This window comes from Doryrhamphus excisus, linkage group LG5, assembly GCF_037039965.1.
Source record: "Doryrhamphus excisus strain RoL-2023G ecotype Guam linkage group LG5, RoL_Dexc_Guam_v1.1, whole genome shotgun sequence".
NCBI lineage: Eukaryota > Metazoa > Chordata > Actinopteri > Syngnathiformes > Syngnathidae > Doryrhamphus > Doryrhamphus excisus.
Window position 1 is genome coordinate 18,793,540 of NC_136361.1, and position 17,385 is coordinate 18,810,924.

General features: G+C 38.7%; 1 protein-coding gene across 5 annotated transcripts in view; it reads left to right on the forward strand.

Annotated features, from left to right (window-relative positions):
- Window positions 1–17,385, forward strand: part of grik2 (glutamate receptor, ionotropic, kainate 2) — a 138,168-nt gene that overhangs the window by 107,321 nt on the left and 13,462 nt on the right. For 2 of the 5 annotated variants that reach the window (XM_058052759.2, XM_058052760.2), the window contains exons 15-16: window positions 9,416–9,641; window positions 15,847–16,097. In XM_058052759.2, coding sequence (XP_057908742.2) covers window positions 9,416–9,641; window positions 15,847–16,097 — 477 coding nt within the window. Of the gene's footprint in view, window positions 1–9,415; window positions 9,642–15,846; window positions 16,098–16,325; window positions 16,354–17,385 lie in introns of all 5 variants that reach the window. The other 3 variants (XM_078790858.1, XM_058052758.2, XM_058052761.2) reach the window with 3 other exon arrangements.

Consider the following 17,385-nt stretch of genomic DNA (forward strand, 5'->3'; position numbering starts at 1 on the left):
TTCTACCTAATTATGCATTTTTGGCCTTCTGCGACTTTTACTCCAGTGCGACTTATGTATGTATGAATTTTTGGCCTTGTGCGACTTATACTCTAGTGTGACTTATGTATGTTTTTTTTCTACCTAATTATGCATTTTTGGCCGTGTGCGACTTATACTCCAGTGTGACTTATGCATGTTTTTTTTCTACCTAATTATGCATTTTTGGCCTTGTGCGACTTAGTACGACTTATGTATGTTTTTTTCTATCTAATTATGCATTTTTGGCCTTGTGCGACTTATACTCCAGTGTGACTTATGTATGTTTTTTTTCTACCTAATTATGCATTTTTGGCCTTGTGCGACTTATACTCCAGTGCGACTTATGTACGTTTTTTTTCTACCTAATTATGAATTTTTGGCCTTGTGCGACTTATACTCCAGTGTGACTTATGTATGTTTTTTCTACATAATTATGAATTTTTGGCCTTGTGCGACTTATACTCCAGAGCGACTTATGTATGTTTTAAGTGCAATAAATGATGGATTACTGAATATGACAGATACCTGGAGAAAATTGGGAGGATTCTTAAAGGGGATTTGTTAAAGTTGCATTGGACATGGATTATTAAAGGTATACATTTTACTGTAAACAAAAACATTGATGCAAAAGAGCCTGTTTGTTGGAAATATGGAAGGTGATCACGTTGTAGGTTAGGTGTTGTTCTGTTTTTACAATGAATTAATGTACATTCTCAGCTACAAGCAACAGCTGTCTTCACACTTTCACACCCTTTTTTTCCCCCCTCATTCATGCATGCCTCAAACACATTAACAGGCACTCCTCGTCGACAAGGACGGTTGCGGTTCGTCACAAATACAGCAGTATGGTATTCACAGTCATGCATGGGACAATTGTGGTGATAGTTTCGCAATCACTTTCTTATTTCACCCTCTAATTGACTGTTGTAAGCAGCACACATGCTTGACAAGCCGGAGCAGAGCAGACGTTGCACTTTTATGGCTGTTTTACAATACACCTGTTAAGTATGGCCATTCGTTGTTTATACTTCTATATAAAAAAAAAAAATCTCTATCTCTGTCTTCTATCAACAAATCTCCATATAAAAGAAGCCACTGAGGCTACACTTAAATGTACATTAATAAAGGTGTGCTTCCTAACAAGAAAGAAAAATACAAACTACTGTTGGGGGGGGCATTTGTTTCTGTTACGCATTAATAAAGCCAGGCAAATGCAGATTTTTATTTGCACTTCATGCACTTGCAGCAAGGTGCTGTCATAATTTGTTATAATAACGGTTGGTGTTAATTCAAGGGTGTACACAAAAATGACATTCACAAAAATCACCAATTCACTCTGTGGAATAAAAATACAAAATACCTGCTGTTTGGGTAATTATTGACTTGTGCTGTAAAATAGTATAATGGCGGCTAATTATGTAGATGTCTGCATGGGATTGTCTCTGAAGCATTGGAATGTCTCACTAGTCTTTCGAGCAGAAACATTCCCAGTGGACTGTTTCTACAATAACACTGAATAATTTAATAAGCAAACACCCTCTGCAGCAGAGTCTTGCTTGTTAGCAAATGAAAATCACACCTCCTAAAGGTTGTGCTCAATTGTTACCTTACCTATACCTTGAATATATGACTGGAAGATGCCTGTTTAGGTATGTAACTGTGAAGTGGTACTCGGACATGGTACTATACTGTGTGCTGTATAATTTTGCATGTGTCACAAACACAAGAAAGGTTGGACATCTCCAAATACCGTATTTTCTGGTCTATAAGTCGCGCTTTTTTCATAGGTTGGCTGTTCCTGCAACTTATACACCAGAGCGACTTATAAATGAAAAAACTGTTTATGTTACATAAACACTTGACACCTTTTCTGTTTATGTTTATTTTTTGTGTAGCTGAATAACGATTGTGTTAGCATATCTTACATCTATTCAGCCTGTTCTATATTATTTTATTAATGTTAGAACTTGCCTTCTAAGAGGACGTAATGTCTGTTTTGGTCAAGTAGTTTGTAAAATAAATTACCTGCAAAAAATGCGACTTATACTCCAGTGCGACTTATGTATGTTTTTTTCTACCTAATTATGCATTTTTGGCCTTGTGCGACTTATACTCTAGTGCGACTTATGTATGTTTTTTTCTACCTAATTATGTATTTTTGGCCTTGTGCGACTTATACTCTAGTGCGACTTATGTATGTTTTTTTCTACCTAATTATGTATTTTTGGCCTTGTGCAACTTATACTCCAGTGCGACTTATGTATGTTTTTTTCTACCTAATTATGCATTTTTGGCCTTGTGCGACTTATACTCCAGTGTGACTTTTGCATGTTTTTTTTTTACCTAATTATGCATTTTTGGCCTTGTGCGACTAATACTCCAGTGCGACTTATGCATGTTTTTTTCTACCTAATTATGCATTTTTGGTTTTGTGCGACTTATACTCCAGAGTGACTTATGTATGTTTTTTTTGTACCTAATTATGCATTTTTGGACTTGTGCGACTTATACTCCAGTGCGACTTATGTATGTTTTTTTCTACCCAATTATGCATTTCAGGCCTCCTGCGACTTATAGTCCAGTGCGACTTATGTATGTTTTTTCTACCTAATTATGCATTTTTGGCCTTCTGTGACTTATACTCCAGTGCGACTTATGTATGTTTTTTTCTACCCAATTACGCATTTTTGGCCTTGTGCGACTTATACTGCGGAGTGACTTATAGTCCAGAAAATACGGTAGTATTGGCAATGGTAAATTCCCCTTGTACATCCCGACGTTCCCGTTACCACATGCACGGGGTCTGCAATTTCGGGGAATCTTTTGGACCATGCCCAGCATGTAGCAGAATTAGGGTGGTCAGAGGGGTTACAAGTGTGTTGTACTTATGGAGCAAGGGATTTGTGACTCCCACGAGCTTGCCAAATTGGTCGCTTTTAGATTGTGAGTGCGTGTGCTAAGTGCGCTTCATGTAAGGCTCTTGGGGATGTACGTGTGTGTGGGCATCATACGAGGCTCGAGCGGCCCACTCATGAAGGTCAGGAGAGGAGTCGCCCGCCACGGAAGGAGCTGCTGCTATGGCCGGGCAATGTACACAATTTGTTTTAAACTTGCGACACATAAAAGGGTCACGCACTCCTCCTCTGCCTTGCACTTGCGACCTCTCTGCGTGCAAGTTTTTATGTATGCATGTCGAATAATTTGAATCCCAACTATACTGGATATGATTACTCATTAGTCGCTCCTGCACATCAGTCAATAATGTCCATTAGGTGACTCCAACCAATCAAGCAATGACGCTCTTGCACGTGATTGGTCAAAATATGTATTACACACATATGCAAGGTGAAAAAATGAGCAGCATTTGTTGGATGCTATATTATTATTACACCCAATCATTCAGTCCAACTGAGAGTGCATTTTCACTCTCATAGAAATTTAGCTTCTCACATAAAGTCTTCATGATACAATTTGAAAAGCTTTTTTATTGTGTGGTGCAAAGAATCAGAAACAAAGGCTAAAGAGAAGTAATAGCATTTTCACTTTTATGTGTAATGTTTTATTGATGTTGTGTTGTTTCACTGTAAACAGCATAAAACCCTGAGCAGAGTGTCCCTAATAATAATAATAATAATAGTACAGTAATGTATAGTACCTGACAGCAGTTTGAATGACACCAAATTAAAGTAAAAGACGTTAACTGAATTAAAATGTAACTTTTAAACAAAAGCGCATGCTCGAGGGCATTATCACCGTTATCATCGCCATCACGTTGCTTTTAAGCGCTCTCTCTTGCGGTTCGAACTGACAGAAGTCAAAATGTGATTTTATGTACAGAATTGCTCTTCCCGTTGTAGCCATTTTGGTTTAAATGCACCCTGTACCATCAGTGCTATGTGTAAAAAGGTGGCATGGTAGAAGGCTGATAAAAGCAAAGGCTGGTTTGTTTGTACTGACAAAAAACAAAAACAAAAAAAAAACATGCAGCATTCTCTTCCGCACACCATATTCTTTTGATTAAGGGCTTTTGAGAAATATGCAAAACACTTTGACAAGTAGCGGAGAAAATCTTGAATCTGAAAGACCGGTGCGGTGTGTGTTGACGGCGAACCAAGGCTGCACAAGCACACACACACACATTGAATGCTTCAGGCGTTAAATCGCATTGATTTTATTCACTCATTAAAAACAACAGCAAAAACAAACATTTATAAGTTTCATGAATGTCATATTCATTTGGGTGTATAATATTCATTCTAGAGTCTACCCCAACTCTCTGGAATAATATTAATTTCCTCCCTGTAACTCCGTATATCTTATGCTGATCCCTTTCAAGCCCTTACATTGACCTTGACCTTGACATATCCTCAAAATAATTCGATTAGACAAGTTAATTTAATCACAAGAAGCTCTTTGTCAATAAATACATTAAAATTATGTTATTAGATGCAATTTTCTAAATTGTAAAACAACATTAACCTTCACCAGTTGAACCATTGAACCACGAGTGTCCAGCAAGACAAAAGGACACCTACAGCGGAACCTTTAGTTTAATGCATCTTGCATAAATAAGATTTCAAACTAATTTTGTGGAAGGAAAAATGTCGGACTGTCGGAAAAAACGTTGAAGTTAATACAAAAAGGTAGTAGCAAAAATTGAAATTCACTGAAAATTCACGATGCAAAGCTATCACAAAGGGTTAATTAATAAATATTTAGGCTAAGCTAGGCACAACTAGTAATGACAAGACAAGCAGAGAATTGTCCATAGGTATGAATATGAGTGTGAATGGTTGTTTGTCTATATGTGCCCTGTGATTGGCTGGCGACCAGTCCAGGGTGTACCCCGCCTTTTGCCGAAAGACAGCTGGGATAGGCTCCAGCATCCCCCACGACCTTTGTGAGGGTCCCTTGTGAATTAAATGAAATTTCTACTATGTTACACTCTTGGCTGCACGGTGATCAAGTGGTTAGCATGCAGACCTCACAGCTAGGAGACCAGGGTTCAATTCCACCCTCGGCCATCTCTGTGTGGAGTTTGCTTGTTCTCCCCGTGCATGCGTGGGTTTTCTCCGAGTACTCCGGTTTCCTCCCACATTCCCAAAACATGCTAGGTTAATTAGCGACTCCAAATTGTCCATAGGTATGAATGTGAGTGTGAATGGTTGTTTGTCTATATGTGCCCTGTGATTGGCTGGCCACCAGTCCAGGGAGTACCCCGCCTTTTGCCGAAAGACAGCTGGGATAGGCTCCAGCATCCCCCGCGACCCTTGTGAGGGTCCCTTGTGAATTAAATAAAATTTCTACTATGTTACACTCTTGGCTGCACGGTGATCAAGTGGTTAGCGCGCAGACCTCACAGCTAGGAGACCAGCGTTCAATTCCACCCTCGGCCATATCTGTGTGGAGTTTGCATGTTCTCCCCGTGCATGCGTGGGTTTTCTCCGGGTACTCCGGTTTCCTCCCACATTCCAAAAACATGCTAGGTTAGTTAGCGACTCCAAATTGTCCATAGGTATGAATGTGAGTGTGAATGGTTGTTTGTCTATATGTGCCCTGTGATTGGCTGGCGACCAGTCCAGGGTGTACCCCGCCTTTTGCTGAAAGACAGCTGGGATAGGCTCCAGCATCCCCCGCGACCCTTGTGAGGGTCCCTTGTGAATTAAATTAAATTTCTACTATGTTACACTCTTGGCTGCACGGTGATCGAGTGGTTAGCGCGCAGACCTCACAGCTAGGAGACCAGGGTTCAGTTCCACCCTCGGCCATCTCTGTGTGGAGTTTACATGTTCTCCCCGTGCATGCGTGGGTTTTCTCCGAGTACTCCGGTTTCCTCCCACATTCCCAAAACATGCTAGGTTAATTAGCGACTCCAATTTGTCCATAGGTATGAATGTGAGTGTGAATGGTTGTTTGTCTATATGTGCCCTGTGATTGGCTGGCGACCAGTCCAGGGTGTACCCCGCCTCTCGCCTGAAGACAGCTGGGATAGGCTCCAGCACCCACGCGACCCTCGTGAGGAAAAAGCGAAAGAAAAAGAATGAATGAATGAATGTTACACTCTTCTGCATTCTCACTCCATTTATGCCGTTGTTCTACGAAACAAATATACCAATGTAATGCAGAGTGATATGCATACATACTGAGTCCAGCAAAAGTTCTTTAACCTTTAATAATGAATAATAATTCATTAATTTCTTATCAATCCAGGCCAAGTGGCCCACAAGATTTTTTTCTGAACAGGAAATCTTGTCACGTTTTAATCTGTGTAGTTCCTAAAACATACATGTTTAATCACATCATGGTAAACAGGAGACTTTAACTTCTCCATATGTGTGAAGGTTGTCCAAAGTGTACCCCGTTTCTCAAAATGGATGGATGTACCTAATGGCGTGGTTTTCCACCAGTTTAGCGCTTTGCCCATACATGTAAGGAACAGAAAATGTGATGCAGATTAGTCTACATTACATTACAACACAATATACATAACATTGTATAACTACAGTACATTGCGCTGAACCAGTTCCAGTGTGTTTAACTTTTCATCGCTGTCCACTTCAAATAAAAGTGCCATTTACATCTTGCTTAACTGTCTGTGAAAGAGCAACGATTTTCTTGAGCCAAGAGACGTGTCTGGCAATACCAAGTCTACTGCAGCAAATGTGGGTAGGCGGGTGGGTGGGGGTTGAAAATGTTACTTTTGCATGGTTATTTTGGGGTGGATTGTCTGGATTTCATGATTAAATTTAGTTGACAGTTAAGAAAGAAGTTGAGACATCATTAACAGCAGATTTTTTTTTTCTCTTTTTTTGTTTGTTTTTTTTTTGTCCCGTCCAGCCATTGGGGCAGATAGTATTGTTGATCTAAATGCCCTTACATGCTAAACAGATTTGCTCTGTGTCTAACAGCAGATTTTTACATCTGTTTGCCAGGTCAAAATATTACTTAATTGATTTTAAATGTTTTTATTCATTATTTATTTATTATTATTATTATTTTATTTATGTTTAACGAGTTGGTGTAAGCAGAAAATGAAGCATTATACAATATTTATTGCTGATTTGTGACAATATACTCGAATTAAATATGTTAATATTGAAATTGAGACATTACACGTTCTTTGGGCAAGAATATTTATTTTCAATTTGACTACTAGTCGTTTTCTGCAGGATTAAAATGGATTATTTTGAGCATGGTTTTCATCTTTACATGCCCTTTTCCAAGATCACACATCTTATTGTGTATAAATATGGAGGATGCACCTCTGCCATCTACCTGCTTTGGAATCCAGGTGGTTATCTGCCTGTCCGTGTATTCACAGTCACTGCTCCCCTCTTATCAGTAGTCAGCGGCCTGCATGCTCAATCACCTGATTTGTCAAGGGTGACTCCAAAAGATTCTGATAGGCACTCCACAAATCACCCAGTTGATCTAAAATATCGACCAGCCACAAAAAGTCATTACACACAATAATGGCGGGCGGGACCTTGAAGATGTGACTTAATTAGGTTTCAAATGGCTTCAAAACTACCTTCAAATCTGCTCCCCTCAAAAGTAATAAAGACGGGCATTTCGGCTCTTTGTAGTGATCTTGATCATTTGGCTCCAGCACAAACAGCTCTATAGTTATATCACTGTTTGTGTTTTATGAATGATATTCTGTGTTTTATGCACCATAAATAATTCCCATCATAAGTGAAGTAATAATCGTTCATTCATTTTCTACCGCTTATCCTCACAAGGGTCGTGGGGGTGCTGGAGCCTATCCCAGCTGTCTTTGGGCGAGAGGCGGGGTACACGCTGGACTGGTCGCCAGCCAATCACAGGGCACATATAGACAAACAACCATTCACACTCACATTCATACCTATGGACAATTTGGAGTCGCTAATTAACCTAGCATGTTTTTGGAATGTGGGAGGAAACCGGAGTACCCGGAGAAATCGAACTTGGGTCTCCATGCTGTGAGGCCTGTACATTAACCACTCCTCCACCGTGCAGCCCACCAATTATATCATTCATTCATTCATTCATTTTCTACCGCTTATCCTCACAGGGGTTGTGGGCATGCTGGAGCCTATCCCAGCTGTCTTCAGGCGAGAGGCGGGGTACACGCTGGACTGGTCGCCAGCCAATCACAGGGCACATATAGACAAACAACCATTCACACTCACATTCATACCTATGGACAATTTGGAGTCGCTAATTAACCTAGCATGTTTTTGGAATGTGGGAGGAAACCGAAGTACCCGGAGAAATTGAACTCGGGTCTCCATGCTGTGAGGCCTGTGCATTAACCACTCATTCACCGTGCAGCCCACCAATTATATCAGTCATTCATTCATTCATTTTCTACCGCTTATCCTCACAAGGGTTGTGGGCATGCTGGAGCCTATCCCAGCTGTCTTCAGGCGAGAGGCGGGGTACACCCTGGACTGGTCGCCAGCCAATCACAGGGCACATATAGACAAACAACCATTCACACTCACATTCATACCTATGGACAATTTGGAGTCGCCAATTAACCTAGCATGTTTTCGGAATGTCAGAGGAAACCAGAGTCCCCGGAGAAAACATGCAAACTCCACACAGAGATGACCGAGGGTGGAATTGAACTCGGTTCTCCTAGCTGTGAGGTCTGTGCGCTTACCACTCGTCCACCGTGCAGCCAGTAATAATCATAATAGTAAATAATAATAATGATCAAAAAGTGTCGGTCATCCAAGAATGACCCATTCATTGGTAGACTTGAAAAAATTCACTTGTAATAATAATAATAATAATAATAATACATTTTATTTGTATAGCGCTTTTCAAAATACTCAAAGCCACTTTACAGAAAAAATGGAGATGAATAAAAGCAAGTAAACAGAGTAAAAAATACATTAAAATACATTCAAACTCATAAAATACATTCAAACATTCATTTGTTTATACTCAGGAGATCCACTTTAGCCAGTTAGCCGGTTGTCGTGACAGCACTTCCGGGTGCCGTAAATTTGTGTAAAATTGTAAAATTGTAAAATTGTAAAATTTTTTAGGCAATTTGTTCTGCACAATATTAATGCATACTGTGGGTCATCAAATCATTTGTAGTGTTGATTGAAAAGAGTTTGCTGCAATGGGATGATTAAATTGAATGATCATTTCTTCAATAGACGGACTTTGGCAACTATTTTCTATTTTGGACTTTTCATCAAAAATTTCCTATGAAAACTGGGACATACGACAACCGAGTCACCACTATGTTTGGTTGGTTCTACTGCCTTATATAGTGGAAAATGTTTCCCATTACTTCCCTTTCCACATGTGGCCCTTGTTTTATAAAAACTGCACAATTCATTGTTTAAGTTATTAGCTTTAATTTTCAATTTTTAATTATGTCTCCTCACAGAAAACCAAGATCTCCACATATGATAAAATGTGGGAGTTCATGAGCAGTCGACGGCATTCTGTGATGGTGAAGAACGTCGAAGAGGGCATTCACCGAGTGCTAACCTCCGACTATGCTTTCCTCATGGAGTCGACCACCATTGAGTTTGTCACGCAACGCAACTGCAACCTCACCCAGATTGGAGGCCTCATTGACTCACAAGCCTATGGGGTTGGCACCCCAATGGGTACGTACGCTGCAATGACGACACATAATCTTAAGTCGAAACTACAGTTGACATGTTGATGCGGTTCCTTTTTCACGTTCATTTTCAATGAATGCGTTAACGACTCTATGAGTGAACCTCAACATAACTCAAGAAATGCTACGTCCTTCAGTCAATGGCAGAAATGTTTTAAAAGGGTCAATATTGTCTCAACATCCATCGAATTGTTATCTTTGTAAGATGTCTAGTTATTATGTATGCACTATGCATTATCTAGATATCATATGCAAAACCTACTCAACCGATTTCCATAAAACACTGTGAACAGATGGGGAGTAGGAGACGATAGAAGCTTTTTAATTTTATGTGGATCCGCCGTTGTAGGAATACAGGTGGTCCTCAGGTTCTGTGCCAATGACTTATTTTCAAGTCAAATTATAGTGTCGAAACTCAGACCTAAATTAACTCTTAAGTCACTGATATATATACACAGAAATAAAACGGTATGTAAAGGCTACTCCTGGTTCTCGCCTGATTCAGCCAGCTTTTCATCGTCAAGCTTAAAGCCCAGACTGTCATCTTGATATCCGGCACAGCTCTTAAGGTTCAGCCACATTGGCTGGCATCCATTACAAAAGTATACAGAGCTTGTATAGCTGTTGCCGCGCAACCGTAGAAAGTGAAACTTAAGTTTGTGGAGAAGTTAGAGTTAAGCTTGTGTGAGTGACACCGATACATCTATTGTGTCGCATACATCTATCAGTTGTTAAAATTTCCCTGCAATGCGTAACCTTTTGTACGATACGCTCCTCCACATATTTTTTTTCCATTTAAATTAACTTGCTGAGCTAGCTATCGAATGCACTTCTGCCATCTTGTGGCCATTTTTATGGCTTAAAACTGCTCTAAAAGTGACATCCATTAGTGTGCAGTTGCATCATCACCTCTTTTTGCACAAAAAAACGGAAATTATGTAAAAAAAAAAAAAACATCTTTGGGATCGGGCGTTCAGGTTAATAAAAATATATAAATCCATATTTGGTATTGAATGAGTTAATAATGCAACATAATTAAAAAAGTATATGCTATTGAGTTAGCCTCTTGTGCTTTCAGTTTGGATTTAACAGCATTCAATTTCTGTTCTTTTAAAACATATCCCAAGCAATCTTTTGCAAATATTCTGCAATATTCATAGGCAAAATAAAAATCAATCAAGAAATGTCGTAAGTGAATATTTATTATTGTTAGTGCACCTACGCAATGTCATTTGACGGTAGTCTGTATTTGCTTTTGGTTGACTAATATGTTTCCTCCTTTTGAGAGTTTGTGTAACAATATAAAATTGAATGGAGGCCACATTACAGTCGATGCAAATGATCCCACTATCATTGAAAAAAAAACGCTTCAGCGAGTGAGAGAAATATGAGTAAAGTGAACCAGCTTGTCCATACTGACTAAAAGAAAAGGTGTTAGCATTATTACTCCCCAGCGACTTGTCCACATGCAGCCGAAACAAGGAATTTAAATTGCTAATCCTACCCTTTACCATCTGCAGGCTGTATTCCCATATAGCCTGTCCATTTAGCATATATCTCATTGACATGAACAGAGAGATGGTGTCAAATCGCATTAGTACCTGGGCCTTGGTAGAGCCGTAGCACTTAGCTGCCAGTCCCCTTGACAGCTTCCTCAGCTGTCTAATGGATAGACTTTTCACTCCCAGCTGTGCACTATTGACATACTAATAGAGTGTTTACCGCATGACACTTTTACGGCTTAAAATCATTGAATAGCAAATGTAGAATCGGATGTAGAATTAGTGCTCAGATATGTTCATGTTGCAAATATATATGCAGCAATATTCACCTGTAATCTGTTATTAAACTGAAATCAAGTACAGTATGAGCCGTTATTATTATTACTGCAATGGATGGGAACAACGGTCGACGGTATTTTCTTCTTGGCATGTACAAATTTTATTTGAGTGGAGACTCTCTTTGCCTATTCACGGTTTGCAAGCGCTACCGTTTTACGATATAACATTACAGCAACTGATGCTTATGTTTTACTGCACGTTTTTATTATGAACTCATTCATTGCCAGACATTTTCAGAGAAGAGAGCGCCACACTGACAGAGTTTTGTTTTTTTTTCCAGACCCACAGAATATTGAGTTTTACGACTACATAAACATTGTAAAGAAACAGACTCTCTTCTTTCATCAGAAAAAAAGAGTTTATTTCTAGCCGTTTGGGGTCTTTATAATAATCTTTCAGTGAAAACACACGATTTTGACCCCCGAAAACCTCCCAGAATTTTTTTTTGCACAGAAGCAAGTTCAAGTATAATGGTGACTGATGTCCATATTTTTTGTTTTAGTGACTCCACAAAAAATAAAAAATAAAAATAGGTGTGATATGAAAGCATTGAAGGATAACATTTGCATAACAAGTGCTTTACGCTACCATTTTACAATATAACATTACAGCAACTGATGCTTACGTATGTTTTACTGCATGTTTTTATCATAAACTCATTCATTGTCAGCCATTTTTGGATAAGAGAGCTCCATACTGCCAGAGTTTTGGGGCTTTTTTGCTGAAATTTCCAGACCGACAGAATATTGAGTTTTACGACTACATAAACATTGTAAAGAAACAGACTGTCTTCTTTCATCAGAAAAAAAGAGTTTATTTCTAGCCGTTTGGGGTCTTTATAATAATCTTTCAGTGAAAACACACGATTTTGACCCCCGAAAACCTCCCAGAATTTTTTTTGCACAGAAGCAAGTTCAAGTATAATGGTGACTGATGTCCATATTTTTTGTTTTAGTGACTCCACAAAAAATAAAAAATAAAAATAGGTGTGATATGAAAGCATTGAAGGATAACATTTGCATAACAAGTGCTTTGCGCTACCATTTTACGATATAACATTACAGCAACTGATGCTTACGTATGTTTTACTGCATGTTTTTATCATAAACTCATTCATTGTCAGCCATTTTTGGATAAGAGAGCTCCATACTGCCAGAGTTTTGGGGCTTTTTTGCTGAAATTTCCAGACCGACAGAATATTGAGTTTTACGACTACATAAACATTGTAAAGAAACAGACTCTCTTCTTTCATCAGAAAAAAAGAGTTTATTTCTAGCCGTTTGGGGTCTTTATAATAATCTTTCAGTGAAAACACACGATTTTGACCCCCAAAACCTTCCAGAAATAGCTTTTTTTGCACAGAAGCAAGTTCAAGTATAATGGTGACTGATGTCCATATTTTTTGTTTTAGTGACTGCACAAAAAAAAAATAGGTGTGATAGGAAATTAGAAGTATTGAAGGATAACATTTGCATAACAAGTGCTTTACGCTACCATTATATGATATAACATTACAGCAACTGATGCTTATGTTTTACTGCATGTTTTTATCATGAACTCGTTAATTTTTACTGAAATTTCCAGACCCACAGAATATTGAGTTTTACGACTACATAAACATTGTAAAGAAACATTAGACTCTATTCTTTCATCAGAAAAAAAAGAGTTTGTTTCTAGCCTTTTGGGGTCTTTATAATAATCTTTCAGTGAAAACACACGATTTTGACCCCCAAAACCTCCCAGAAATAGCTTTTTTTTTTGCACAGAAGCAAGTAGTATGGTGACTGACTTCCATATTTTTTGTTTTAGTGACGCCACAGGCGTGATATGAAATTAGAAGTATTGAAGGATAACATTTGCACAACGCTACCATTGTTTTACGCTACCATTTTACAATATAACATTACAGCAAGTGATGCTTATTTTTTTACTGAACGTTTTTATCATTAATTCATTCATCATTGCCACTCATTTTCAGAGAAGAGAGCGCCATACTGCCAGAGTTTTGGTGCTTTTTTGATGAAATTTCCAGAGCCACAGAATATTGAGTTTTAGGACTACATAAACATTGAAACTTTGTAAAGAAACATTAGACTCTCTTCTTTCAGCAGAAAAAAAGAGTTTGTTTCTAGCCTTTTGGGGTCTTTATAATAGTGTGGTTTCAGTGAAAACACAAAATTTTGACCCCAAAAAAATCCAAAATAGCTTTTTTTGTACAGAAGCAAATTCAAGCAGAATGGTGACTCACGTTCATATTTTTTTTTAGTGACTCCACAAAAAATAAAATAAAAATAGGTGTGATATGAAATTAGAAGTATTGAAGGATAACATTTGCATAACAAGTGCTTTACATCATATTTCGTGTGGCAGGTTGGACTTCAGCTTTGGGTTTCCTTAATTTCCACTTCATTTCCTGCATTGTGTTGGTGTTGTGCTTTTTTCTTACCCGTTTGGCATCATCATGTCACTGTAAAATGCATTCAGCAGTGCCCATCCATTGTCTTCCTTTTGTTGTTTGTAGGCTTTTTTTGTATGTTTGTAGGTTCTTCTATCATAACATGTGTCCAAAAGATGAGTAATTTGTAAAGAAACTAGAGTATTTTGGACAAAATGTGCGTTACATCACAGCAAAAAGCAGCAAATCTTGATATCATGACACAATGCTCATGCTCACTCTGGCCATGATATCGCAGCTGAGGTCTTGTGATTTGTTTTGATCCACCAGGGCTGGCACAGTGTCAAGGCTGGCTGTGTTTTGTCCAAGCAAGTGATTTTTTTTTTCTCACATACATACCTTATTACACTCCAGGGCTGGAGGGAAGTTATATACTGAAGGTGGCAATGAATAACAAGGCCGGGAGCGCAATTCACATTTGCCATCACCATAGTGATATATGTATGCTTTTGAAACATGCTGGCTGTCCACACTGAGTTAAGAGCCAGAAAGCAGAGAAGCCTTGGAGAGCAATGAAGGACAGATGAAACGGTATGTAAACATGGCCTCGTCAATGCAGCCACATAATCACAAAGATGAGGTTAAGTGTAGGCAATAATTGTTTGCTGCTTATAACTATTACCTGCCGCCCCTAAATGCCCCCCATGTTTTGGTTGCCAGGAAGACCTTCACTAAGATACTATAATAGCAATCCACAACAAATGCACAACATGATAAAATACGCTGCAATACCATCACAAGTAAGATTCTGACAGGATTCATATTATTTTCCTCCAACATGGTATAATTGGGCTTCTCGAAAGGCCATTGGTTTTGATCATCAAACCAAAAGAAGGTGCTGTATTTCTATACCGACTGTCTGTTGAGATGAAGAAGGCAGAGGGAAGGCAGGACAGTGCACCAGAGGAAAAAAGCCAACACTGGTTTTTTTCCACTAATATCAGGCACTGAAAAATACACCAGGAAACATTTCATGACATATTTTGCATCATTAAACCAAAGAATAGATCACTTTGAAAATATTCCGAATGGAAAGTCATTCCATATATGTCATTTACACCCAATAAATGGATATTGTGTTATGGTAATTTGGACAAATCCAGTCAGAATATACATAAATATCCATTTTCTATGCGAATTATCCTCACTAGCGTCACAGGGGGTATGCTGGAGCCTATCCCAGAAACACCCTAGGACTGGTCACCAGCCAATCACAGGGCACATATAGACAAACAACCATTCATACTAACATTCATACCTATGGACAATTTGTCTGCAATTAACCTAGCATGAGTACCCGGAGAAAACCCACACATGCAAACTCCACACAATTAGGAATGCTCCAATCAGGAGGGGTGCTGTTATTAGTAAATAAACATTTGGATGCATTGCCTTTTTTTCCCTTTGAATTTAATCAGATGCATGTTGTGGAGTACTGTAAATGAATACATGGGAAATATTAAATAGAAATTGGTCCTGTTTAACTTAAAAATGAATAATTTCAGTGTCCAGGTTGCAGGGGTCTCTAATTTTCACTAATGGAGCTGTCAACAATTTGTCTTTTATTTATGACTTTATAACAGTTCTAAGTTAGTATGTACCTCATGAACATTATGTACTAACCGCATTGCTTTTTTTTCGTAAAAAAAATTTAATTCATTTCTAATTCTAATCAAATGAGGTCGGAGGTGAAGGCAGAATCCATTAATAATAAAGGGTATTTATTTTTTACTATGACATTGTTGACATTGGCTCGATAATCAATCCATGGTCGAAGAGATCATCCTTAGATTATCGTTTTTTTTCTACTAAGAAAAAAACCCGCTCAAAATTGAATAACTTCAACAAGATTGCTCCATGTTTGCTCCTTCTGACCAAGTCTTCTGGTTCTTTAGGTTCTCCTTATAGAGATAAGATCACAATTGCCATCCTGCAGCTTCAGGAGGAAGGCAAGCTGCACATGATGAAGGAGAAATGGTGGCGAGGAAATGGTTGCCCTGAAGAGGAAAGTAAGGAGGCCAGTGCCCTCGGGGTGCAGAATATTGGCGGAATATTCATTGTCTTAGCCGCTGGACTTGTTCTCTCAGTGTTCGTGGCTGTGGGAGAGTTCCTCTACAAGTCCAAACAGAATGCTGAACTTGAAAAGGTAGGACATTTTTCATATTACAAGGAATGATAGCAGAATTTCTTACTAAATGTGCCATGAAAGAATATCATGGCAAAAAAAATGATTGATAATAAATTGAATCCAAAATAATGCTAATTACACTGAAAATGAACAACACATAGGCGTATGCTAATTTATCATTTTAATGCCAGTGCTCTCTCATATGCAGGAAGATAAGGGTTGGTTTCTTTGCGTTTATTCACTTAGGCCCAATGGCGACAACGAGATAAGAAACGTGAGGAATTCTGCTGTCACCATGGATCCAAGCTAGACTTTAACCATCATCTCAAATGACCTCAAGATACACTTACACTTTTTCTATTACAATCTTACACCTCTCATATCCTGATAGCGGATATCCGAACATTAAAAACGTATTTTTTTACGTTGGTAGCACACTTTAAATATTTCTTGCTGCATGACTCACATAAAAAAAATAACACAGATCTCTTCACTCTTCACTTCTGCTGTCCATACCACCCTGCGACTGCCATCCTGCATATACTTTGAACAACTATCCCTCTTTAAATGTTTTTATTTAGCCAACCGGTTAGTTCGATGTTGGGCGCAAATTAAAACAAAAAACAATAATAATAACAAACAAAAAAAAAATAGCGACAGCAATTACTTCTCTGTAAGGGTCAGTGAACACAAAACATGGTCATGGGCAAGGACACTGGATTTAAACAGGACAATTCGGCATGAGCTTTCGTAATACGCGCTGGTGGGTTTGGGCGCCATGATGGTGAGCAAAATCCAGAAACAAAGACGGTCCAAAAGACCACAGTTGTCATTTTTCATTCATTCATTCATTTTCTATCGCTTATCCTCACGAGGGTCGCGGGGAGGTGCTGGAGCCTATCCCAGCTGTCTTCGAGCGAGATGCGGGGTACACCCTGGACTGGTCGCCAGCCAATCACAGGGCACATATAGACAAACAACCATTCACACTCACATTCATACCTATGGACAATTTGGAGTCGCCAATTAACCTAGTATGTTTTTGGAATGTGGGAATGTGGCTGAGGGTGGAATTGAACCCTGGTCTCCTAGCTGTGAGGTCTGTGCGCTAACCACTCGATCACTGTGCAGCTGTCTTTTTTCAAGTTCCCCCACAAAAAAGTATATGTGAAAAAATGTTGTTGTAAATAAACAGTGTATATTGTATGGGATTCCACAAAAAAAGCTTAAACTAATTAATTTCTCTGGATGATTAGTTGAATTAATCAGTGATGACTTTAGTTTGTCAAATGTCTTGTCAATGTCT